This window comes from Leptodactylus fuscus, chromosome 7, assembly GCF_031893055.1.
Source record: "Leptodactylus fuscus isolate aLepFus1 chromosome 7, aLepFus1.hap2, whole genome shotgun sequence".
Classification (NCBI taxonomy): domain Eukaryota; kingdom Metazoa; phylum Chordata; class Amphibia; order Anura; family Leptodactylidae; genus Leptodactylus; species Leptodactylus fuscus.
This window is the reverse complement of record NC_134271.1, coordinates 155,745,871-155,771,221: the sequence shown is the minus strand read 5'-3', so window position 1 is coordinate 155,771,221 and position 25,351 is coordinate 155,745,871. Positions and strand designations below refer to the sequence as shown.

Here is a 25,351-nt window from a genome sequence, read left to right as displayed (position 1 = left end):
TCCTCGACTCAGTTGTCTCCTTTCCACATTAACTATGGTTTTCACCCCAGATTCTCCTCAGGAAAAGGCAATGAATTCGCCTTTTCCTCAGTAGAGGACGTTGCTAAATCTCTCTGTACTGTATGGGCTGAAAGCCTGGCATCGCTGAGAAAAGCCCAGGCTAATCAAGTCAATTTCGCCAACAGAAAGCGCCGCCGTGGGCCTGACTTTGTGGTGGGTGACAAGGTCTGGTTATCCACTAAAAATCTCCAACTTCGAGTTCCATCCACTAAGTTTGCCCCGCGTTTTATTGGTCCATATCCCATTTCTGAAATAATCAACCCTGTGTCATTCAAATTATCACTTCCTAGGTCCCTCCATATTCACCCAGTTTTTCATAAGTCCCTACTCAAAAAGTATGTTCCGGCAATGGTCACTCGTTCCCCACCCGAACCAGTGATCGTTCAGGGGGAACTAGAGTATGAGGTGGAACAGGTCATTGATTCACGCAGAGTGCGGAATTCCCTTCAGTTCCTCATACATTGGAAGGGGTATGGACCAGAGGAGCGCGTTTGGGTGGCAGCCAGAGACCTTCACGCTCCTAGATTGGTGGAGGAGTTTTTCCGTTCTTACCCTACTAAGCCAAGGGGTCCTCTTGAGGGTCCGGAGGCCCCTCCTCAAAGGGGGGGTACTGTCAGGATACGGAGTCGCCACGGTCTCCTTGCTGCGCGGTGTCTCCCTGGGAGACGTGTTAGGAGTTCTATTGGATGTGCTTAGGTCATTAAGGGTTAATCTTTTCCTTGCCTTCAGTCTCCATGTCATTAGCCATCAGGTGTGTTTTTCTGCTGCTATTTAATCCCCAACCAGGCAATGATCCTTGCCAGCCATTCACTTTGTGTTTCCTGGTCCCCCTGCTCAGTCTGATTCCCTGTCTGTTTGTATTCCATATGTTTCTTGGTTTTTAGACCCGGCTTGTATTTTTGACTATCCCTTGTCTTTTGATTTGGTACCTTTTATTATATCTCCTGGCTTGACCTCTTGCTCGTCTGACCTCGCCTTCTCTTCTGTGTCTTGCTGGGACTTGTGGTCCTCCCTGGTTCCATGCTGTTTAGTCTTTTGCTTTGCATTACATTGACACTGTGCTTTCTGATTAGGTGTGACCCCGTGACTCCAGTCCCTAGGACTTTCAGGGCCTCCTCTTCCCTTATCCTAGCCGCCGGGATAGAAGCGTAAGGAGTCGTGGTAGGCGCACTTCAATTAGGAAGTGCATTGGTCTGCCTCATCTCAGATATTACAGCATAGTTATAGCTGCAGGGCCTGCGACCCCTTTTGTCATTAGTTGCACAGTGTTGCTTTCCCAGCTGTGTCACTTTGCACTGCCTGATCCTGACTCCAATCCTTACACAATCACTGCCATGCGCCGTCATTTGGAAGGCAAGCACTGGGCTCAGTGGCAGAGAGAAAACGCAGGACAATCGTTGTCTGGCGTTGCCGCCACTGCCTCTCCCACTGTTGCCAGTGCTGGCGCTGCAGTCCAGACCAGCAGCCAGGAAACCTCCACATGTGCCTCCACCACTTTGGAGACTTCTTCCTCATCCTCCCCTTTTCCAGCCTCAGCTCCTTCTCCTGCTTACCTCCTTCTCCTGTACCATCATGTGCCTCCTCAAAACAACCCACCATCTCCAAGACTTTTGAGAGCAGCCAAAAATACAGCGCTACCCACCCCCATGCACAAGCCTTAAACGCGCACATCTCCAAACTGCTGGCCCAGGAGATGTTGCCATTCCAGCTTGTTGAAACGCAGGCCTTCCATGACCTGATGTCAAGTGTGGCACCTCGATATGCCGTCCCTAGCCATCACTACTTCTGCCAGTGTGCCGTCCCCGCCTTGCTCCAGCACGTGTCATGCAACATCCGGTGGCCCCTAAGTTCTGCGATTTGCACAAAGGTCCACTTGACCACCGATATGTGGACAAGTGCATGCGGACAGGGACGTTACATTTCACTGACGGCACACTGGGTGAATGTAGTTGAGGCTGGGACCGGGTCACAATCTGGGGCGGTCTTCCTCATTTCCCCGCCCAACATTCCTGGCAGGGGCTCTGAACCACCACCCTCCTCCTCCTCCACCTCCTCTGCCATCACATTGACCCCAGCTACCAGCTTTAAACGCTGCAGCACTGGCGTCATAAACTTAGGGGACAGACAGCACACTGCCTCAGAGGTGAGGGATGCCATCCTTGATGAGATGGCAATATGGCTTTCGCCGTTGTACCTGGGCCCAGGCATGGTCGTGTGTGATAACGGCTGCAACCTGGTAGCGGCTCTTGAGCTTGCCAACCTCCAACACGTTGCATGCCTGGCCCACGTGTCCAATTTAGTGGTGCAACGGTTTTTGAAAACATACCTCAATGTAGCCGAGCTACTGGTGAAAGTGCGTCGCTTGTGCACCCACTTTCGCAAGTCCACAGTAGCCGCTGCTAGCCTCCGAAGCCTCCAGCTACGCCTCAATCTGCCAGAACACCGGCTAATGTGCGACATCCCCACACGCTAGAACTCGACGTACCACATGTTGAATAGAGTGTGTGAGCAGCAGAGACCCTTGATGGAGTACCATCTCCAAAACCCAAGGGTTCCTCAGAGTCAGCTCCCACAGTTTCTGCACCATGAGTGGCCATGGATGGCAGACTTATGCGAGATCTTGCATGTCTTTGAGGAGTCAACCATGAGGGTCAGTTGTGATGATGCAATTGTGAGTGTAACAATCCTGCTCCTGTGTGTGATGAGTGAATCCCTCATTGCCATCAGGGATAACACATTGGACGCTGAGGAGTCGGGCATAGGAGCAGAAACATCCCAGCAGGATAGTCAGGGCACACTCCTGTCCTCTTCACAGCGTGTATTGATGGAGGAGGAGGAGGATGACGAAGTGGCAGATCTCATTGTCACACAGGAGGGTAGCGGGGAAGTTCATTGTGTCCCATTGCTGCTGCGCGGTTGGGGCGAAATGGAGGAGGAGGAGGAAATGGAGAGTGAGCATTCCAGTGGGGGCAGCCAAATGATACCAAGTAACACCCCTGGCACACATGGCTGAATACATGTTGGAGTGCTTTGCAACTAACAAATGCATTGCCAAAATCCTGGAGAGCAATGACTACTGGATTTTTGCAATCCTCGACCCCCGGTATAAAAATTTTATTTGTAATTTTATTCCGGTAGAGGGGAGGGCCAGTCGCATGAGTGATTGCCACAAGCAACTGGTGCAGCATATGATGGAGATGTTTCCATCAACTGTCGTTGGCGGCACACAAGAGAGTTCCTCCAACGGGCAACAAACTGTCATCTAGTCCACACCCGGCAGGGGCACACTCTCCAAGGTCTGGGACACGTTAATGGCACCCACTCGCCAAAGTACCACCACTGAGGGGCCTAGTGACACTGTCAGGGTCATAATCAACAACACCGGGTCAATCAGTCAGATCCAAATTAGTATTAGCAAGTTGCACCGTTGCTTTAAGAAATGAATCAGACTCAATCTGTTTCAGAACTTTAGCTCATGCTATATTGCCTCCGAGCTAGCACTGAACTGCCTTTATTTCACGTCACACATAGGTATACAGGAAAGGAAAGGGTTAATGCATAATGTAACATGAAATTCTTCTGACGTCCCAGAACTGCACACTCATGATTGGCTCTTAATCTTGACGCATAGCAGGTTGTAGTCTTGGTTACAATCTAAGCAATTCAGCAAACCAGGGATTCGGCGCCATCTTACAGTGGGGCAAAAAAGTATTTAGTCAGTCACCAATAGTGCAAGTTCCACCACTTAAAAAGATGAGGCATCTGTAATTTACATTATAGGTAGACCTCAACTATGAGAGACAAATGAGAAAACAAATCCAGAAAATCACATTGTCTGATTTTGTAAGAATTTATTTGCAAATTATGGTGGAAAATAAGTATTTGGTCACCTACAAACAATCCAGATTTCTGGTTCTCACAGACCTGTAACTTCTTCTTTAAGAGTCTCCTCTTTCCTCCACTCATTACCTGTAGTAATGGCACCTGTTTAAACTTATCAGTATAAAAAAAATACCTGTGCACACCCTCAAACAGTCAGACTCCAAACTCCATTATGGTGAAGACCAAAGAGCTGTCAAAGGACACCAGAAACAAAATTGTAGCCCTGCACCAGGCTGGGAAGACTGAATCTGCAATAGGCATCCAGCTTGGATTGAAGAAATCAACTGTGGGAGCAATAATTAGAAAATGAAAGACATACAAGACCACTGATAATCTCCCTCCATCTGGGGCTCCACACAAAATCTCACCCCGTGGGGTCAAAATGATCACAAGAACAGTGAGCAAAAATCCCAGAACCACGCGGGGGGACCTAGTGAATGAACTGCAGAGAGCTGGGACCAATGTAACAAAGCCTACCATCAGTAACACACTACGCCGCCAGGGACTCAGATCCTGCAGTGCCAGACGTGTCCCACTGCTTAAGCCAGTACATGTCCGGGCCCATGTGAAGTTTGCTAGAGAGCATTTGGATGATCCAGAAGAGTATTGGGAGAATGTCCTATGGTCTGATGAAACCAAACTGGAACTGTTTGGTAGAAACACAACTTTTCGTGTTTGGAGGAAAAAGAATACTGAGTTGCATCCATCAAACACCATACCTACTGTAAAGCATGGGGGTGGAAACATCATGCTTTGGGGCTGTTTCTCTGCAAAGGGGCCAGGACGACTGATCCGGGTACATGAAAGAATGAATGGGGCCATGTATCGTGAGATTTTGAGTGCAAACCTCCTTCCATCAGCAAGGGCATTGAAGATGAAACGTGGCTGGGTCTTTCAACTTGACAATGATCCAAAGCACACTGCCAGGGCAACGAAGGAGTGGCTTTGTAAGAAGCATTTCAAGGTCCTGGAGTGGCCTAGCCAGTCTCCAGATCTCAACCCTATAGAAAACCTTTGGAGGGAGTTGAAAGTCCGTGTTGCCAAGCGACAGCCCCAAAACATCACTGCTCTAGAGGAGATCTGCATGGAGGAATGGGCCAACATACCAACAACAGTGTGTGCCAACCTTGTGAAGACTTACAGAAAACGTTTGACCTCTGTCATTTTCTAATTATTGCTCCCACAGTTGATTTCTTCAATCCAAGCTGGTTGCCTATTGCAGATTCAGTCTTCCCAGCCTGGTGCAGGGCTACAATTTTGTTTCTGGTGTCCTTTGACAGCTCTTTGGTCTTCACCATAGTGGAGTTTGGAGTCTGACTGTTTGAGGGTGTGCACAGGTGTCTTTTTATACTGATAACAAGTTTAAACAGGTGCCATTACTACAAGTAATGAGTGGAGGAAAGAGGAGACTCTTAAAGAAGAAGTTACAGGTCTGTGAGAACCAGAAATCTGGATTGTTTGTAGGTGACCAAATACTTATTTTCCACCATAATTTGCAAATAAATTCTTACAAAATCAGACAATGTGATTTTCTGGATTTGTTTTCTCATTTTGTCTCTCATAGTTGAGGTCTACCTATGATGTAAATTACAGACGCCTCTCATCTTTTTAAGTGGTGGAACTTGCACTATTGGTGACTGACTAAATACGTTTTTGCCCCACTGTAGATACACTCTTTGTTCCAAAGCTGATTTCTTTAGTAGCAAGGAAAAATTAGTATTAGTAACAAACAACATGTATAATATAAAAGTATAAAAATATTGCAATCTGAAACTTTAAGCTCACCCTTCCTTTGTTGATTCCTCTTGGGTGCATGACCACAATTCCTACGGACTCTGTAGGCGAGTATCCAATAGCAGTTTTCCAGAAAAAATAAAGCTGGTCCGCACTCCTCCTTGAAGTTTTTCATAAAATTTAACTTTTAATGCTTCTTTATTAATAGCTGGGAATTGGACTTAGGTGTTACGCTTACTGATGACATGGTGAAACTGGTTCTTGCCAGGTCTCATGGGATTTCCACATGTGTTAGGCTCCAAGAAAACCACTATAAATTGCTATCACGGTGGTACCGTTCTCCCTCCTGGTTGCATTCCCATGGCCTATTAGACTCGGATCTCTGTTGGCGGTGCAGTGGGGCTAGTGGAACTTTGTTACATATCTGGTGGACTTGCCCATCCATTCGGCAGTATTGGTCTGCTGTGGAGTCGAAGATCAAGTCGCTTGGATTCGACACCTTTGAACTTACACCTTCCATGCTTATTTTGTTTACTCCAGTGCCACGACTCCAGCCACACGCACAGACTCTGGTATACCACCTACTTTCAGCCGCAAAACTGCAAATTCCCTTACTATGGAAATCTTCACAAGTGCCCGTTTTTGCCCACTGGCTTGCAAAAGTCAATCAAATTGCGAGATTTGAGGAAATGCTGAGTAGGACCAAGAGAAATCATAAGGTCTTTGTGAAGGTTTGGTCTCCCTGGTTAGAAAATCGTTAATACATCACAAGCAATAGATGTAGCGGTCCTTCCTGTTTGCGCCTATTACAATCTGAGGTATTATGTTACGGTCTGGTATAATGTATAATGTGAAATTTTGGTCTACCACTACGATTTCCATTCCCCCCTTCCCCTCCCTCCCCTCCCTTCTTCCTTTTGTCTCTCCCTCTTGTCTCTTTTCTCCCTCCTTTTCCCTTCTTTTCTTTCTTCTTGTCGATATGTGTCTGTTGTTGTTTAAATTTTTTTATAAATGTTTATTGAACTCCAGATTCCTTTGCTACTTGCTGCTTGGGATGTTGGTGTGAGTTGCGCCTCCACCTCTCCCCTAGTTTGATTTCAATACTATCTGTTGTTATCTTTGCTCTTGTTCAATAAACTTTGAATTAAAAAAAATTTAACTTTTAATGCATCTTAATAAAAGCTAGAGCATTTTCACTATGTATGCTCTAGCTTTTATTAAGATGCATTAAAACTTAAATTTTATGAAAAACTTCAAGGAGGAGTGTGGACCAGCTTTATTTTTTCTGGAAAACTGCTATAAAAATATTGATTCATGATCTCAGATCTGACATTCCCCCCTAAATACTATTTTTCCCCTAATCTTTATGGACCTGCTGATCTGTTCCAATGTGCTGCACTCTTCTTCACCCGCTGGGTGACAACCTATCCCTTGTGGATAGGTTCCCACTTAAAGGCCTTTCACATAGGAAAGTCAGATCCTAACTGTTCCTACAGCAGGTCCGCATATTCCCTGGGAGGGAAACTGCCACGTCATCATACACCTTGATTGTCTCCATATCAATTTCAGGTTCTGTCACTAGTGGGTCCATATCAGAAGAACACATCCTATAGCAATCCCTATTTGGGTCAACATTTCTCTTCATCTTCCTTGAGCACTGGGGGTGGTAAGGGGCGTGTAGCCGCACACTGGCTCATTGTCAGTAGACCTTGGAATGTTTCACAATAAGGCCTTGCTCTTGTATCTTGTTCCTCACATGAAGGGAGTATGGGAGTAAGACGGACAGCGGAACATCTTATCAGGAGACCTTGATAATAAGCTGTGAGAAGAACTTGCTGAACAATAAGACATTCTAATAACTTGACCTCTCATCAGAGTATAAATGTAATAACTATAGGCTGGGACATAAAATTTATAATCTATTTTGCTGAAGGAGAAAATCCAGTAAATATATCCCAGCAGTGATGTGCAGGGAGACTCTGTATGTCTGAGGCTAAATGTATCAGTCATCTTTGGGTTATAACAGCTTCTTGGTTTACTCTTGGTGTTTTTACCTTTAAATACTTAATTGAATATATATATCCTCAATAGGGGTCATATCTACTCATTCCTCTTTCTCACAAATAGCACATTTCTCTACAATACACATGATCAGTCTGTACATTGCATAAAAACATAACAGGAACATAAATGCAGATTCATCCAAGAGTCTTTTAGGCTTCTCGTCTCGGGATCCGTATCCTCTAACGGTTTATTGTCCAGCTTGTCTTTGAGAACATTATCGAGCGGGCAAAGGTTTAAGGTTTTCCTTATAATCTCACAGCTGTACTGGATATCAACAGGAACTGGAAGTGACCATTGAATCTCATATATTTCTTTATCACCATCCAATCTTTGGGTTTAGTTTATAAGTTCCTTCCACTTAGAGTCTGGAGGGAAGGAGAAAACTCGAGAATATACATTAATCATATGCTTTTGAGGATTCATCACATAGTCAGGACATCAGACTACTGACTACATTGTGAAAATACAATCCAAATCTAGGGCTAAGGCTAATTTCTCCTGTCAAGAATGTACCTTACAGAAAATACAAATACAAGTGACAAGTGATAAAGACTTTTCAATACTTTGGGAACAGTATGGGGGTAAGATACACTTGTTATGTCCCCATAGTATACATTTTCTTATGACCTATATGGTAAGTTCCATTATCACTTTGATGGTCTCGGGGATCTTACTTACACTACATCTTTCAGTAGCCGTCTACCTGCAGTCCTGTTTGTAACGATTTTCTTCACAAGATATGCCCCAATCCATCCTGAAGAGAGATAATATATACACAAGCACATACTTATACCGTCTCACCTTTAGTAACCGCATATACTTAACCTGCAATCCCTGGAACAGGTACAAGGGCTTCAGGCCTGGCTCTGAGAAACTTCTTACTTTTTGGCCTACTTTGTGTTTAAAAACATGCCATGCAGGCTCCATATATCTCTGACTGTAGTGATGCTAAATCCTGCAGCTGCCCATCCTCCACTCACCAGGTCACACATGGCTACTACTAAACAGTACACTTAGTAAGAAGCTGCTTATGCGATAAGTGGGAACGATGTTCTCAGTACATACTCTCTTACCACCGGACACCAGGACTTGTACATCCTCTGTGATCCTTGCCTTCTTTCCTCCCGGACCATTTTTGGTGCCTCAGTTTTGTAAAACCTGAAAAGAGAGCTAAAAGGTTTGGGTCTAGGATGGTGACCCCTTATCAGTAAAACATGTCCCCTAGGCTTATGCAGCTGGTTTAGTGGCAGTGTCTGCCCACATGTTACCTCTACTTTCTTTCATATCAGCCTTGGTGTGTGCCCTGACTTTCGACTATACCCACCTGTGTGGGGAGCAGCAGCAGGGTCTCCATCACTACCTAAATAGCCTGGAAATCCTTTTAGGCTTAACATTAAACATACAGAAAGTTCTTGCCCTCCAGATCGGACCATAATTCTACTATATCAAACACCTACCCTCAGACATTGTACCATGTTCAAGCGATGGCTTTAAGTTCAGCTGAGACCCGTGGAGTCCCATAATAGGTCTCCTTATGCTCGGTTTACCTCATATACGGTGACTGTGGCATATCTGATGCAGGATCCACCATCTTTCCCAAATCCAAGACCATCTATAATAGAGCTCAATCAAAAAGTTATCAATAGATTCATATTAGCAAAAAAAATTTCTTAAGTTGTCTTAGTCTTCTTCACTCCCCCTTGAAGCTATTGCTAACCAAACAAAGGGACCTCGCAGTTATGAACTTTACTACACTTCAATGTTCACTAACAATGACTCTTGTGATTTCCTATCTTTTTTTTTCTTTCCAAGTCACTTCATGTTCTGTGAGAGAGATATACAAAGACTCTGCAAGGTCAGGGCTAGACAATACAAGAAGATCCAGTATTATCTTATCATGCTGCAGCTCACATAGCTGCCTATCCCACTAATAGCTGCGGCTGGACATCCCCCCCCCCCCCCTGTATCTCATAACTGTGTCTTGTGTAGAACTACAGACCTCAGCAATCTCTCTTAAAGAAACAGAAACACTTTTCTTAAACTCATAATATCAACACAATAAGGTTAGGTACATATTCAGAATATATATATATATATATATATATATATATATATATATATATATATATCAGCAGAGAAAACAGAAACATCAACTGAAGGATCAAATCAATCTCCTGGTCACACAACAAAATCATACACACAGAACATTACACAGCAGGTATGGGAGTGACTTCTAATTCACTTAGTATAGAACAAAATAATTTTCCTCTTTTTTGTTTAAAAACCAAACGTCATTACAAAGATAATCTGTGCTACGTTTTTTTTTTATCAATCAACATACACATACACGCTTTCAAATTCGGACACCTTACTGAGTTTCTAAGTTTCAATAACGGTTTTCCTACAATGGGGGACAATCCTGGTTTCAATCAGCTTATCTCAACCTATGTTCACTTTCTTGCACAATCTTTTCACTTGCTTCAACCTAAAATCTGATACCCATCCTATTATGTGCATATTATCACATCACTTTATGTTTCAGCATTCTAAGTTCCATCTTTTTGACATCCTAAACTTAGGCAACATACCTAAACCTCCTGTTTCCTGCCACTTTCTGGCATCTTTTCATTACATCAACATTCTTCAACTGTTCATTCCATGATTCACATAATCTAACACATTGTGACCGCTCATCGACCAAAATACATGTTTAACACAATTTCACACTATATTCCGGATTATTGGATGGAGGTCTCAAAATTCCAGATTATTGGAATTTTCCTAAAATTTTTACTTTTAAAGTCAAAATGTTGCTAACAACACAGTCTTAACAAGAAAAGCCTCTACCGTACCCCACTTCTGATACCATATGTTTTCCCAACTATCTCAAGGGGTTGGCTTTAAAGAAGGCAACACCAAATGCTTTACTAAGGCAATTCTATGTCGGATCAGTGACTACATAAGAAGAGACTGGAAGCTAGTGTGATATTGTGCACACTTGATATGATACAAATTATAAAGATTAATATACAAAGATTAAAATACTGCACAGACCAGATGATTTACTTTCCTTCACTACTGTGATCTGAGTCAGCTCAGGAAAGGATTCCGGTCTCTAATGGTAAATTCTTAGACAAAAAGAAGACACGTTAGAATAATTAGCATAACATGACTGGGTATAAAGTTCCAACAGAAGTTTCAACACATAACTATGGGATAAGACACAAAGAAGAAGTTTCATCTCATTATTTCCCATTCCCATAAGTAAAACATAAACACATAGATACATAAACAAAAATAGAGAATATTCTCTGTTCCTTGAACTCTTGCACAAAAATTTCAACTTGGGATAAAACCCCAACTTGTAGCTTGCCGAGGCGACAGATGGTGAGCGGGCCCTCTCCCCCTCCATGACCTCCCATACCCACGCTGTGAAGATTCAAACTTTTCACGATCACCTTTGTTTTTGTTTTGTGGATACAACAGTTTAAGTGACAATAACAGACAACACAGTAAATTCCCATAACATTATACGTTACTTAGGTTAACCCTTTTTTTGTACCAAATAACTCCTTTTGATATGATATATAGACTGTAGGCTCTGGTGCTGTTTCGACTCCTCTGCGCTTTAGTCCATGAGATAGAAATGTCCTTGAAGCTCTTGGCAGTCAGTTAAAGCTTTGAATATTCTCTACAGAAATACAGGGAATCATATCAACACAATTCAAACAGATAGCAGTTAGTACTGACACCAAAATTACACATTAATATTTTTTCATGCAACTTTTTGAATATTTTCATAGCAAACCTCATTTTTGTAATTACCACAGGTGTTCAGAACCTCTTAAATCCTTCATTTGCTATAGCACACACAACTGTAAACCATGCTGTGCCTTGTAACATTCTATTGTCTTCCAATACGCCTCTGTTCTCTCTGATGGCAGCTGTCCATTGGACTGACTACAACCTCACTTGCTAAGGCATACTAAAATTCCATTAATCTTTTCATTGTCTTAACATGCTGTTTGCCTTCTTTTCTCACAATTAAATCATGGGGGTTATTCATGTCCTCTCGATTCACAGGCAAGTGAACACATATAAAATATGAGTAAACTTACCGTGATCGGTTGAGGTTCCGGACCCTCCTCAGGAAATGGCGGAGTTCAGTGCGGCGGCCTATGCAGGTCAGCGAGCCCTCCCCTGGTTTCCTCGTGATAGCCCCACGTTAGGCGCCACTTGTCAGGGTCTTAATCAACAACACCGGGTCAATCAGTCAGATCCAAATTAGTATTAGCAAGTGTGCACCGTTGCTTTAAGAAATGAATCAGACTCAATCTGTTTCAGAACTTTAGCTTATGCTATATTGCCTCCGGGCTAGCACTGAACTGCCTTTATTTCACGTCACACATAGTTATACAGGAAAGGAAAGGGTTAATGCATATTATAACATGAAATTCTTCTGACGTCCCAGAACTGCACACTCTTGATTGGCTCTTGACCTTGACGCATAGCATGTTGTAGTCTTGGTTACAATCTAAGGAATTCAGCAAACCAGGGAGTCGGCGCCATCTTAGATACACTCCTTGTTCCAAAGCTGATTTCTTTAGCAGCAAGGAAAAATTAGTATTTGTAACACACAACATGTATAATATAAAAGTATAAAAATATTGATTCATGATCTCAGATCTGACAACACCAGGAGGGATAAGTATAGGCGCATGTTGCAGGAGTACCTGGCCGACACCAGCCCTGTCCTCTCCGATCCCTCTATGCCCTACATTTATTGAGTCTCCAACTTGGATTTGTGGCTGGAACTTGCGCTGTACGCATTGGAGTTCCTTTCCTGCCCTGCTGCCAGCGTGTTTTCCGCAAGGGTCTTCAGTGCTGCTGGTGGCATAATTACGGATAAGCGCAGCTGGCTGTCAGCTGACTGGCTGACGCTCATAAAAATGAATAGCCACTGGATAGACCCACTATTTTCATGCCCACTGGTGTCAAGCACCCCGACATGAAGTTTCATGTGTGTACTTACCCTCTCCAATTCCTCCTCCTCCTCATACTCCTCCATCAGCGCTGCACAATTCTGATCCTACTAGGATCAAGCCACCCTGATACCCCCAACTCTGCTGGTTAATGTCAATCCACCCTGATTCCCCCAAACTCTGCTGGTTAGAGTCTCTACTCACTCCAAGGGCCAAAAGCACTGCTTTTTAAAGGCTCAACTCATCCAAAGGGCCAAAAAATCTCTGCTGGTGCAAGGCTGAACTAAGTTAAAGGGCCTAAAACTCTGCAGGTAGAGGCTGAAGTCACCTGAAGGGCCTCAATCTCTGCTGGGAGCTCAGCTTAAGGGCCTGTAATTTAATTTGGAAGGGCTCCTGTTAAGGGCTAGAAAAGTGAATTTTCGAAGGTCTCACCACATCACACACATCCACAATGACAGTTGAGGGTGGGGACTGAAGGATTTCCCATTGCCTATACCATCTGTGGTTGTCATGGGCAACGTGATTTAAAGGGGTGCTTGTTAATGTTTGTTGAGCTTAAATTGGGGTTTGTGTCCATCCATTTGGGGAGTAAAGAAGGTTTCCAGGTATTTTCCCACTTTGATAGAGGTTGTAGTGAGTGTGGAAAGTGTGTAGTTGTTAGGCTGTGATAGTGGCGTAATAGAGCGACTTTGGTGTGTTAAATGCCCCCAGACATGCTTCCCCTGCTGTCCCAGTTGCATTGCAGAGGTGTTGGCATCATTTGCTACGGTGTGATAGTGGACTTGGTGACCCTCCTGAGTCGAATGGTGGGATCCCCTGAAACAAAGCATTTTCTCCCATAGACTATAATGGGGTTATAGTAACGAATAACGAACCTCGAATATTTTACTGTTCGCTCATCTCTAGTTATTACAAAATGCAGCTGATAATTTTTACTCTTTTGGCCGCCCTGCTCTGCCACCTCTAGGCGGCACTACACTTACGTCACATTGCTAAAGAACATCAGGATGCTACGTACAACATCCCAGCATTCTTCAGTGTCTGCTGCAAATGGGGGGGGGGGGGGGGGGGCAAATGGTCGGGAAGACCATTTGCTTATGGACTCTGATGATGGACTGATATACCGGTATGGACTAAAAACTCTCACTATTGTCATATGTTATGTGGTGGGGCTGAGTGTTCCACTCCTATGGATACTATTGGACTGTTATCTCTTGCCATGCGCTGGGGCCAGAGAAGCCATGCATTCTAGTTTGCCGTAGATGGCTATGTGATGGGGCTGTGGCCAGTATTGGATGGGGAAATGCCATGTCACCAACAATCTGTGGACTACTTATGGACTCTAAAGGACTGTGCCCTTGAACTCATGAGACGGAACTCCAGAGACCCAACTGGGTATACTTCTGTTTATAATCTTTTATTCTTTTTATCTTACTGTATTGTATCATACCTTTCTGTAACAATATAAGCTTGTATCCGCTAGCAAAAATCAAATCAAAAAATCAAAAAATCAAAAAAATGCTTTATTGGCACGTCCGAATAGGTATTTGGCATTGCCAAAGCTAGTAAAGTGGGTGGGTGAGGGGGGGAGTTGGGTTGGGTGGGTGGTGGGTATGGGGGGGGGGGGGGGTTTCGGTTATAACAGTCCATGGAGTCTCATCTTCCTCTTCGTTGGTGACTGCTATATGGGGAGGTGGGGGTGGGGGTGGGGGTGGGTGGGGCGGGTGTTTTGGGATAAATATAACAGTCCATGGAGTCTCATCTTCCTCTTGTTTGGTGACAGCTGGACACGTATTGGGCAGCGATCTCCACAGTGGCCTCTTCTTCTCCCAGTAGGATGTAGAGTTTCCTCTTCTCGTCTGCAGATATGAAGTCTGGGATGTGGGCAGAGAGTCTTTGGTAGTAGACGGCCCTCATAGCTGAGTATTTGGTGCAGTGTAGCAGGAAGTGGGTCTCGTCTTCTAGGGCCCCCTGGTCACAGTGCTGGCACAGTCTCTTCTCCCGTGGCTTGTACGTCTGTCTGTATCGCCCCGTCTCTATCTCTAGGTTGTGGGCGCTCAGTCTGTATCGGCTCAGGGTCTGTCTGTGCTTGGGGTGGCGTATTCTCTCCAGGTAGGTGGCCATGGTGTAGTCCCTTTGTAGGGATTGGTACACGGTGAGTTTCTTGGAGTTATTTATTTCGTTTCTCCATTCTTCAATGTACCGCTCTCTGTTTGCCTCTGTGGTCGCCTTTATTTCGGCCTTGGTTATCATCTGTTGGAGTTTTTGGTTTGGTGGTTGGCTGCTGTTTGGTTGTTGAATGTCTGGTTTGCTCAGGTGGCTTAGCCATGCTTGGTGGTGGTAGGAGTCGGGCTTGCTCCCCTGGATGTGTGCCTGGAAAGCTAGCGCCCTCTTCTGTATGGTGAGCCATAGGGGGAGTCTGCCTAGCTCTGCCCTGCAGGCTATGTTGGTGGTGTTGCGATGGACATGTAGCAGGTATTTGCAGAACTCCAGGTGGAAGTTCTCTGTTGGGCTGGAATCCCACCTTGACTGGTCTGGGTAGGTGGCTGGGCCCCAAACCTCACTGCCATAGAGAAGGATCGGGGAGATGACAGCGTCAAATATCTTCATCCAGACCCTCACCGGTGGTTTGAGGTGGTACAGTTGTCTTCTGATGGCGTAGAAGGTTCTGCAGGCTTTTGCTTTCAGGGTTTCTATTGCTGCTTTGAAGCTTCCTGATTGGCTGAGCTCCAGCCCCAGGTAGGTGTAGCTGTTGGTTTTCTCCAGTGTGGAGCCGTTCAGTGTGAATTGTGAGGTGGTGGAGGCTTTATTGTGGCCCTTCTTCTGGAATACCATGATTTTGGTCTTCTTCTGGTTGATGGGTAGGGCCCATGTGGTGCTGAATTTTTCCAGCACTGACAGGCTTTCTTGGAGGTCTTTCTCGGTGGGGGCCAGGAGTAGGAGGTCATCGGCGTATAGCAGGAACTTCACCTCTCGATTGTTCAGGGTGAGGCCTGGGGTTGGTGAGGCCTCCAGGGCTGTAGCCAGTTCATTGATATAGATGTTGAAGAGCGTTGGGCTCAGGCTACAGCCTTGTCTGACCCCTCGGGCCTGTTGGAAGTATGCTGTCCTTTTCCCATTCACCTTCACACTGCACTGGTTTCCGGTGTAGGAGCTCTTGATGACGTCGTACGTTCTTCCTCCTATTCCACTCTCTAGGAGTTTTAGAAGTAGGCCTGGGTGCCATACTGAATCAAACGCCTTCTTAAAGTCCACGAAGCAGGCGAATATCTTGCCTCTTCTGGTGTTGTGGACGTGCGTCTTGATGAGGCTGTGCAGGGTGTAGATATGGTCTGTGGTGCGGTGGTTTGGCATGAACCCTGCTTGGCTCTTGCTGAGGACCCCGTGTTGTGTGAGGAAGGTGAGGATTCTGTTATTGATGATGCTGTTGAACAGTTTCCCCAGCGTGCTGCTGACGCAGATCCCTCTGTAGTTGTTGGGGTCATATTGGTCCCCATTCTTGTAGATGGGGGTTATGAGCCCTTTGTTCCAGTCTTCGGGGAAGTGTCCAGCATTGAGCACGAGGGTGAATAGCTTTGCCAGTGCCGCGTGTATTGCTGGAGGGCTGTATTTGATCATCTCTGGTAGGATGCCGTCAGGGCCACTGGCCTTTTTGCCTTTCAGCAGGGCAATTCTTTCCTGTATATCTTTTATGGTGATTGGCGAGTCCAGAGGGTTCTGGAAGTCTTTGATGACTTTCTCCATGTCCCTCAGTTTGGTGATTATCTGTTGCTGTTCTGGAGTTAGTTCTTCTTCTGGGATGTTTTTGTAGAGACCTCTGAAGTAGTTGAGCCAGATTTTGCCATTTTGGATGTGGAGAGAGTTTTTCTTGGGCTTTGTGCCCATGTGGTGCCAGGTCTCCCAGAATGAGCTGTCCTGGAGGGAGTCCTCTAGTTGCTCAATTTTGTGGGAGAGGTATCTCTGTTTCTTCTCTCTGAGGGTGCCCTTGTATTGCTTGCATAGATTGCTGTAGGCTTCCCTCACCTCCTTGTTGTTGGGGTCCCTGTGTTTTTGGTTGGAGGCTGTTCTTAGGGTATGGCGTAGTGCTTTGCAGTCGCTGTCGAACCATTTGTGGGACTGTTTGTTGGTTTGTCTTATGGGTTTGGTTCGTTTCAGGCCTGCTAGTTCTGCTGTGGTCTGTAGGATGTACTTGAGATCCTTCACAGCTCTGGTGACTCCCTGTTGGTCTGGCTGATAGTTGTTTGTATGGAAGTTTGTGAGCAGTGTCTTGATTTCGGGTCGGTTGGTTGCGTTGCTATATTCTATGGCCTGGTGGTTGGCCCATTTGAAATGTCTTGGTAGGTTGTAGAGGCCGGACTGTTGGGGCTCATGTGTGGGTGCTTTGTTCCTGGTTCTCATGTATAGTAGGATCTGGTTGTGGTCTGATAGATGGGAGTCAGGTGCGATTGTGAAGTCTTCAATGTCTGACAGGTCTGCGTCTGTAATGGCATAGTCCACCACGCTGTTGCCCACTTGAGAGTTTAGTGTGAAGCGTCCTCTGGGATCGCCTGTGGTACGTCCGTTTATTATGTACAGTCCTAGGCTTCGGCACATGTTCAGCAGTTGTCTCCCACTCTTGTTGACAATTCTGTCTTGGCTGTTTCTTCTTGTCTGTGTGGGTTCTGGGTGGTGGATCTCACTACCGTGCGTATGTGGGTTGTCGTCAGGAGGCAGGTAGTCTAACTCTGTGCCTGTCCTTGCATTCAGGTCTCCGCATATTAGTACTCTGCCTTTGGGTTGGAAGTGGACAGCTTCCCTTTGTAGGACCTCGTAAGTGTCGGGGTCGTGGTAGGGGGACCCTGGTGGGGGCATATATACTGCACAGAGATAGATGTCCTGCTGGCCGCTGAGGATGGAGCTGCTTATTTTTATCCATATGTGATTAGTTCCACGTTTGGTAGCTTTTACGTGTTCTTTGAGCTCCTCCTTGTACCATATTAGTATGCCTCCTGAGTGGCGGCCATGTTTGGTGGTCTTATTTTTCTGGGCGGGCACTGAGAGTTCCTTGTAGCCCATGGGTGTTAGGGACTCGTCATCTGCCCGGGTCCATGTCTCTAGGAGGATTTGAATGTCTATGTTTTTTAGTCTGTCTATGAAGTCTGGATCTTTTGATTTAGATCCAAAGGCTGAGGCGTTCAGCCCTTGTATGTTCCAACTACTGATAGTTAGTGATTTCATCTTCAGTGTGTAAACCTTGTAATGAGCTGTCCTGCAGAGGACGGGCTGGGTTCTTGGTTGGTATATATATATATATATATATATATATATATATATATATCTATGTATGTCAGTTGTCTAGTATCGACTCTCATGGGTTAATAAACATAAAAACTTTAGAAAGCTCGTTTTGTATTATCCTATATGAACCCAGGGGCTCTCCTCGCGGTGAGGAGAGCCGGTAAAGGTAAGAAGGTGGTTGCAGTTTTGCCCGTGGCAAGGCCAGTTGTGCTAGCGACTGGGTCGTATGGCTGAGGTGGAGGTGAAATCCTTGCACCTTGGGGCCGGTGGCCAGGGCGAAGCGGCCCGATCCTTCACAGTCATATACTGTGTATACTGTGCGAGGGCCATAAATAGGGGGATCATATGCTGTGGGGAGGGTAAATAAAAGGGTTCATATACTGGTGAGGGCCTAAAAAAGGGGTCAGATACTGTGTAGGGGCCAATGCAAAGGGTCAGATACTTTGTGGGAGGCAAAAAAAGTGGTCCGATTGTGAAGGTGGCATAAGAAAAGGGTCATATGTTGTGGTGGAACATAAAAAGCATAAAAAGGGTGTAACATCTCTGCCTGTTCGGGTCACTGCACCACCCTCTGCTCGCATGCTGCGGCGCAGGAGGCGTGTGCAGTTTGAGAATCTGCTTAAAGTTTTTAGTTGCACTGTGTGCTCTAGTCCTTAATTGGATTTGCACCACACCCGTCTTCTGCCAAGGTTGCCTCTGTCCATTAAGTGGTTAATCTGACCTTGCCCTGTGATTGAAAGCTGCCTTTCTGTGAACTCCATGGGCGGGTTCTTCCTCCCTATTTAGCCTTGGTTCCCATTCACACCAGTGCTTGTTATTGCCGTGCGCATACCTGCTCTGACTTTCGCTGTTTTTGATTACTCTATTATACTTGACCTTTGGCTTTCCTCACTGACTTCTCTTCTTGGACTCCGATTTGGTACTGTATTGCCCGACTGTTACTGACCCTTGGCTAAGTTGACTTCCCATTGTTGTTGTTCGTCTTGTCTGTGTTTTGTGTGTCACATATTCAGGGAGGGATTGTCCTCGTGGTTGTCGCCTATTAACTAGGATAGGGCCTGGCAATAGGAAGGGAAAGCGGGGGGCTTCAGCTTAGGGCTCACTGTCTCTTGTGTCCCCGTTCCAGGGTTCCCTAACAAAGGGGGTCTTATACTATGTGAGGGACCAGAAAAAAGGGGTTCATGCAACATGTGTTGGGTCAAAAAAGAGGGTTGTATGTCATGTGGGGGACAAAAAATAGGGGGGTGTTATACTATTTGGGGGCTAAGTAAGGGATTTTTTGATCTGCCAATGGGAGGCCTGTCCTAGTTAGGGGGATCCCCATCACGCAACCAAAGAGAGCTGGGTGGTATCTTTTTTTTCTTGGGAGGGCAGGCTGCCTTTCTATAGTTCGCCTCAGGCAGCAGAGAGCCTTGGGGTTCCCCCTGCACTGAGGATATTGACTCAGTAAGATTACAGCAATATTGTATCTGTGACTACATGTAGAAAGCCCTGTACAGTACAAGCAGTGGGGGCCATAGTTATTGTGTATACAATCTGTATACTTATATTACAGAACTGTTATATATAGAGAAAAAACAGACACGGCCAAGAGGAGATGGAAACGTACAGAACTTACTAAATGTCATTCCTGCTAAATGTTTTCTCCAGTCTCTTATCTTCTACTTTTATTTTCTTATTTTCTACAGACATCCAGAACTGTCACAAGAAACATTTATATAGGAAAACTGAGAACCTTATAGAGCACAAACCTCCAAGATGTGACCAGGGAGAGGAAAGTTTCTCCTTCTCTACGCGTTATGTGAACCTCATCATTGTCTCCACTGATCACTTTAGGAAACGTTCTGAGAATGAGCTCATAGAGACCGGGGTAAGACATGAGGAATATTTAAAGGGAAAACAAAGTGAATTACAGCGAATTTCCCCCAACAAGATATTCCGTTGGTGCCACCAATCCAGACTTGTACCACATATGGTAATGGTGAGCGGAGTGCCCGGTGTAGGGAAGACCACACTGATGCAGAAGTTTGTCTATGACTGGGTGAAGGGCGATCTCTATCAAAGATTCTCTTTTGTCTTTTTCTTCAAATTCCGAGAACTGAACAGACTAGATAAGGTTAGTCTGGAGACCATGATCCTTCACCAGTACTCATATCTGGAGGAGCAGCTGGAGAACATCTTACAAGATCCAGAGAAACTGCTCTTTATATTTGATGGATTAGATGAAAGCAATCATACAATGGATTTCACATCACGTCACTTGTGCTCTCATCCTAAACAGCCTGAACATTGTGGTCAGATTGTGGATAGTTTGGTGAGAAAGTCTCTTCTTACTGGTTGTTCTGTCCTAATGACCAGTCGCCCAACCAGACTGGCATCAATTGATTGTAGAGTTTTCCAGAGAATAGTAGAAATCACTGGGTTTCTTCCAGAAGAACGACAGATTTACTTTGAGAATTTCTTCTCCAACCCTGAACTGTCAGAGAAGGCTTTTACTTATGTGAAGCAGAATGCCACCTTGTACACGTTCTGTTACCTCCCGTCCTACTGCTGGATCATCTGTACTGTATTATCCAGGAGCTTCCAGACCACAAGTAGTGACCAGCAGGTGACATTATTACCCAGAACAGTGACACAACTCTTTGCCATATTTGTCGCCAACATTCTGTCCAATCACAGCCTGGAGAAAAGTGACGCTCAGAAGATCCTGCAGTCCATCGGATGGATGGCACAACATGGAGTCATGAATCGTAGTATTATTTTTGAGGAACAAGATCTGGATTTTTTCTTTGTGGACCATAAGTCAAAGCTCTTATCAAGTTTTCTGATGGAATCGGAGGAACCTGTGACCTATTCCTTCTTACATCTCACTGTTCAGGAATTCTTCTCTGCCTTGGTCCATTATACTGATTATTCTCCTGAGAAGTTACAGAAATCACTAGAGAAAGCCAAATCCTATCCTGATGGACGTGGTGAGATATTCCTCCGTTTCCTGTGTGGTCTATCAGACGGCACCACCAGGTCAATACTAACTGGATACCTGGACAAACAAGCAGCTCAGGCCTCCAGAGATGTCATCACTTGGCTGAAGAACTTCATTCTAGAAGAACAGGGGCTGATGGAAAGTGAGGACAAGAAGCGATGTCTTCTCAGGACATTCTTCTATCTGTTTGAGACCCGGAATAAGGCTCTAGTGCTGGAATCATTACAATCACTAAGAAGATTGAACCTTTCTGGTATTCACATGTCCGCTCTAGACTGCACAGTGTTAGCATTCATCATGGAAACCTGCACACATATAGAAGAACTCGATCTATTGGGATGTTCCTTAAACTCTGAAGGATTAGAGAGACTTGTACCAGAGTTACGTAACCTGCAGAATCTGAGGTAAATACTATTATATTTTATCTATCTGTGGTATTAAGGTTCTGACAAACATCTGATACACTGCTGTGTATATAAATAATGGGAAAACTTTAGTCCCACCTTATTAGTGTTATAACTTTCTGCCAGACCCCTCCGTCCATTCCATACACCTCTGTCCCTCCAGGACCTCTGTCTCCCCTCTGGTCTTTGTGTCCCCTTCAGAAGTCTGTTTCCTCTAAATATGCCACTATGGAGTCCTCCATACACAGTATGTGATCATGTGTGATACTGTACACTGAGCTATGAATCTAATCCTATCCTGTGTGATACTGTATACTGAGCTGTGTATCTAATCCTATCCTGTGTGATACTGTATACTGAGCTGTGTATCTAATCCTATCATGTGTGATACTGTATACTGAGCTGTGTATCTAATCCTCTCCTGTGTGATACTGTATACTGGGCTGTGTATCTAATCCTACCCTGTGTGATACTGTATACTGAGCTGTGTATCTAATCCTATCCTGTGTGATACTGTATACTGAGCTGTGTATCTGTAATGGGAAGCAGGTGATAATATACGCAGTAACTGCACGGAACAACAATATAAAACAGTTTAATAAAGAAAGGAGGGGAGGGGGATGAGAGCGGGAGAGCAGGTAAGAAATAAGTATACAGTAGCTAAGCAAAACGTATAACTTCAATATGACAGTGCACACAACAGCTTGTGGCAGTTACCTTTCTAGTGTCCTTAGTTAGAACCTGCATGCATTGGCTAGGAGAGGCCTCTCTTAAGGTAAGTCAGTAACACAGTGCACCGTATCAATCTACCAGGCAGGAGCCTGCTTTATCTTTTATCTTCCAGGCAGGGGCCTGCTTTATCTTCCAGCACACTAAGCTGCTTTAAAGCTTGACTGAGCTGTATGGGCCCTCACTCTACTCACACTCCCATGTACCTCTGTTTACAGGCTGACACAAGGCAGGAATAGTGAAGTCTCTCAGGGCCCTTGTTTATCAAAGGAAAGTCCTTACTGGGCACAGCACCCCTGCAGCAGGTCCTCTCAGCATGATATGTGTCTCCTTCTGCCTGCAGCTTCCTGTATTCGCACGCTTTTCCTCCCTGGAACATACCATTTTTCTCTGAGCTGTAGGGGGGTTCTTTTGTGAATAGCTTTACCCTGCAATTTAGTCTTTCGGCAGTAGATGGCAGCAGAAGATCAGACAAATGACAGTTATTCCATAAGTCCCTTACATATCTAATCCTATCCTGTGTGATACTGTATACTGAGCTGTGTATCTAATCCTATCCTGTGTGATACTGTATACTGAGCTGTGTATCTAATCCTATCCTGTGTGATACTGTATACAGAGCTGTGTATCTAATCCTATCCTGTGTGATACCCTCTGCTCGGCCTCCTAACCTGGCGTTTGGGGGTCAATACTTTGTAAGCAACCCTATTAACAGTGTACACAAATTCATCTGCCAAGTACCTTTCAGGGGGAATACCAGCATTGGCCCTCTCAGTTCTACGTGGAGCCATGGCCACTTCTCTCATGGTCTGAGCCATATCAGAGGTCACAGCATTCTTATTGCTGGCTCTGGCAAAGGTCAGATCATCTTCTGCAGGGGTGGCACCTGCATCTGGATTAGATGGAGGAACGAGGCTGTCTTCAAGGTTTACATCTTCTGGTTCTCTGTCAGGCGATGCTTCCCAGTCGGCTGGGTTGGTTGGAGGCTGCCACCATTCTTCGTCTTCAAAGCCCCCCTCAGTGGGGACACATAGAGATGCAGGCGTGCTCTCAGGTTTTCTTTCAGTCGGTCTTGCCTCAGAATAACAGGGCCTTAGCATATTTTGGTGGAGAATGCGAGTACGGTCCCCTCGCTCATTTTTCACTTCTTAAACTGGTCCATGGGGGACGGTTCTCTGGACTACAATGTAGGGTTCTACTTCCCAGCACTCACTCAACTTATGTTGTGGACGCTTCTCAGCAACTAGAACCTTGTCACCCGGTTGGAACTTAACCCTCTTGTGCAGGTTTTTGTGGTGGGTGTGTCTTTTCCTGTAGTTGCTTGGTGACAATGCGATGTACAGTCTCCAGTCATCTGCGATGGCAGTCTACCCAGGACCCCATACTCTGACTTTCACTATCCACAGGGGGAGTCAGGTTCAACTCCTCGATGCCACTCCCAGTTCTTCCAAACAACAAAACATAAATGTTTTTGAATGCGATTATTGTAAGTCCACACCAATTCTGCTACATAATTGGGCCAGTGGCTCTTACGATCATCTTCTAATGTGCGTAGCATCTGTAATAGAGTTGAACCATTCACAGGCTCCGTTTCCTTGTGGATGGTAAGGAGTGGTTTTTGACCTTTGCATGCCATAGATTCTCTGCAGCTCCCTCATGACACTGCCCTGAAAGCAGGCCCCTTGATCAGAGTGTATTTGTTTGGGACAGCCATATACTTGGATAAAGTTTTCACTGATGGCTTGCGCAGCTGATGCAGCCATTTGATCTTTGGTGGGCGTCACCACTACAAACTTGGTGAAATGATCCGTCATCACAAGACAGTACTGATAGCCCCGATGTGAATGTCCAACCTTCAGATAGTCAATCACAAGCACTTCCAATGGTTCCTTAGTAACAATGGTTTGCGTTGGCGCTCTCTGTGTCAGGGACTTGCTTAGCTCACAGGCTTGCAGGCTTTTTCTACTGTCCGGAGAAGTTGTGGACATTATACTATCCTTTGCAGCCATTGGTATGTCTTATCCGGTCCAAAGTGGGCCCCCTTCTCATGAGCTTCTTGAGCCAGTGGTAATGCCATTTTCTGCGGTATCACCACCTGCCATCGCTCCTCTAGCTCAGCCGCTAAGTACATTTTGCGATACAGCAGCCCCTCTTGCATAGACAACTTCTCCCACTGGCTCAGAATCTGGAGGGTCTCATGCGTTAATTCTTCCCGTACCTTTTTGCTTGGTTTCCTCTGTTGAGTCACCCATTCCCTTACCCTGATTAACTCTGGGTCAGAAGACTGCACTTTGATCCATTCTTCTCTGGATTGGCCCAGTAACCGTGAAGATGTTCCTGTTGTTATTTCCAAAATCCGAGCCTCTACAACCTTTGAGGTGAACTTGCGGAAATCTGGAATTTCCTCTTCTTCCAATTGTTCATCTATTTCCCCCACAGGAACCTCTGAGGTGACTCGAGAGAGCGCGTCAGCATTTTGGTTCTCATGTTTTGAGCGGTACTGTACATGGATAAACGTATTATCCACCTTTGCTCCATGGCCCCCAACTTGGCAGTGGCGATGTGTGCCAGGGGGTTGTTGTCCGTGTATACTTCAATCCGGGCTCCAGCGAGGTACTCGGCAAACCTTTCAGTGATTGCCCACACTAACGCCAGCAGTTCCAAGTGAAAAGAGCTGTAATTCACAGGATTACGTTGTGTTTCTCGTAACGTACAGCTGCCATAAGCAATTACACGTTCAACGCCCTGTTGTACTTGTGACAGTACTGCGCCTAGTCCATAAAGGCTCGCTTTGGTATATAACCGGAAGGGAAGATTGTAGTCTGCATATGTGAGGATAGGGGCGCTGGTCAAGGCTTTTATTTTGTCCATAGCTTCCGCTTGTCAAGGTCCCCAGTTGATCCTTTGTGTTTTCGGCCCTCTCTCAGTCCCTCTGAGTAATTCGTGCAAGGGTTCTGCCAACTTCGCAAAGTGCTTGATAAAGTGGTGATAATGACCCGCTAGCCCAAAGAATGCACGAACTTCCCTCAATGTGGTCGGCGTGGGCCACTGTTGCACTGCTCTCATTTTGTCATCTGAAAGTTGTATTCCGGCTTCAGACACTTTGTGCCACAGATATTCGTTTTCTCTCTGAAAGATTCAACACTTCTTAGGCTTGAGTTTAAGGCCATATCCCTGCAGCCGTCGGAACACTTGGCCTAACTGGTCTAGATGTTGTGTAAAGTTTGCAGAATACA

The 25,351-nt window shown here is 45.4% G+C and overlaps 2 protein-coding genes across 2 annotated transcripts in view; one reads left to right on the top strand and one right to left on the bottom strand.

Moving 5' to 3' along the window:
• LOC142214655 (NACHT, LRR and PYD domains-containing protein 12-like) overlaps positions 1-25,351 on the bottom strand; it is a gene marked incomplete at its 3' end in the record, with an annotated part of 792,298 nt that overhangs the window by 324,556 nt on the left and 442,391 nt on the right. The gene's annotated exons all lie outside the window — the stretch shown is intronic.
• LOC142213479 (NACHT, LRR and PYD domains-containing protein 3-like) overlaps positions 1-25,351 on the top strand; it is a 78,979-nt gene that overhangs the window by 37,468 nt on the left and 16,160 nt on the right. The window contains exons 6-11 of the mRNA XM_075281828.1: positions 19,688-21,386; positions 22,052-22,119; positions 22,864-22,880; positions 23,607-23,662; positions 24,044-24,082; positions 24,177-24,179. Of these exons, the coding sequence (XP_075137929.1) occupies positions 19,688-21,386; positions 22,052-22,119; positions 22,864-22,880; positions 23,607-23,662; positions 24,044-24,082; positions 24,177-24,179 (1,882 nt within the window). The remainder of the gene's footprint in view (positions 1-19,687; positions 21,387-22,051; positions 22,120-22,863; positions 22,881-23,606; positions 23,663-24,043; positions 24,083-24,176; positions 24,180-25,351) is intronic.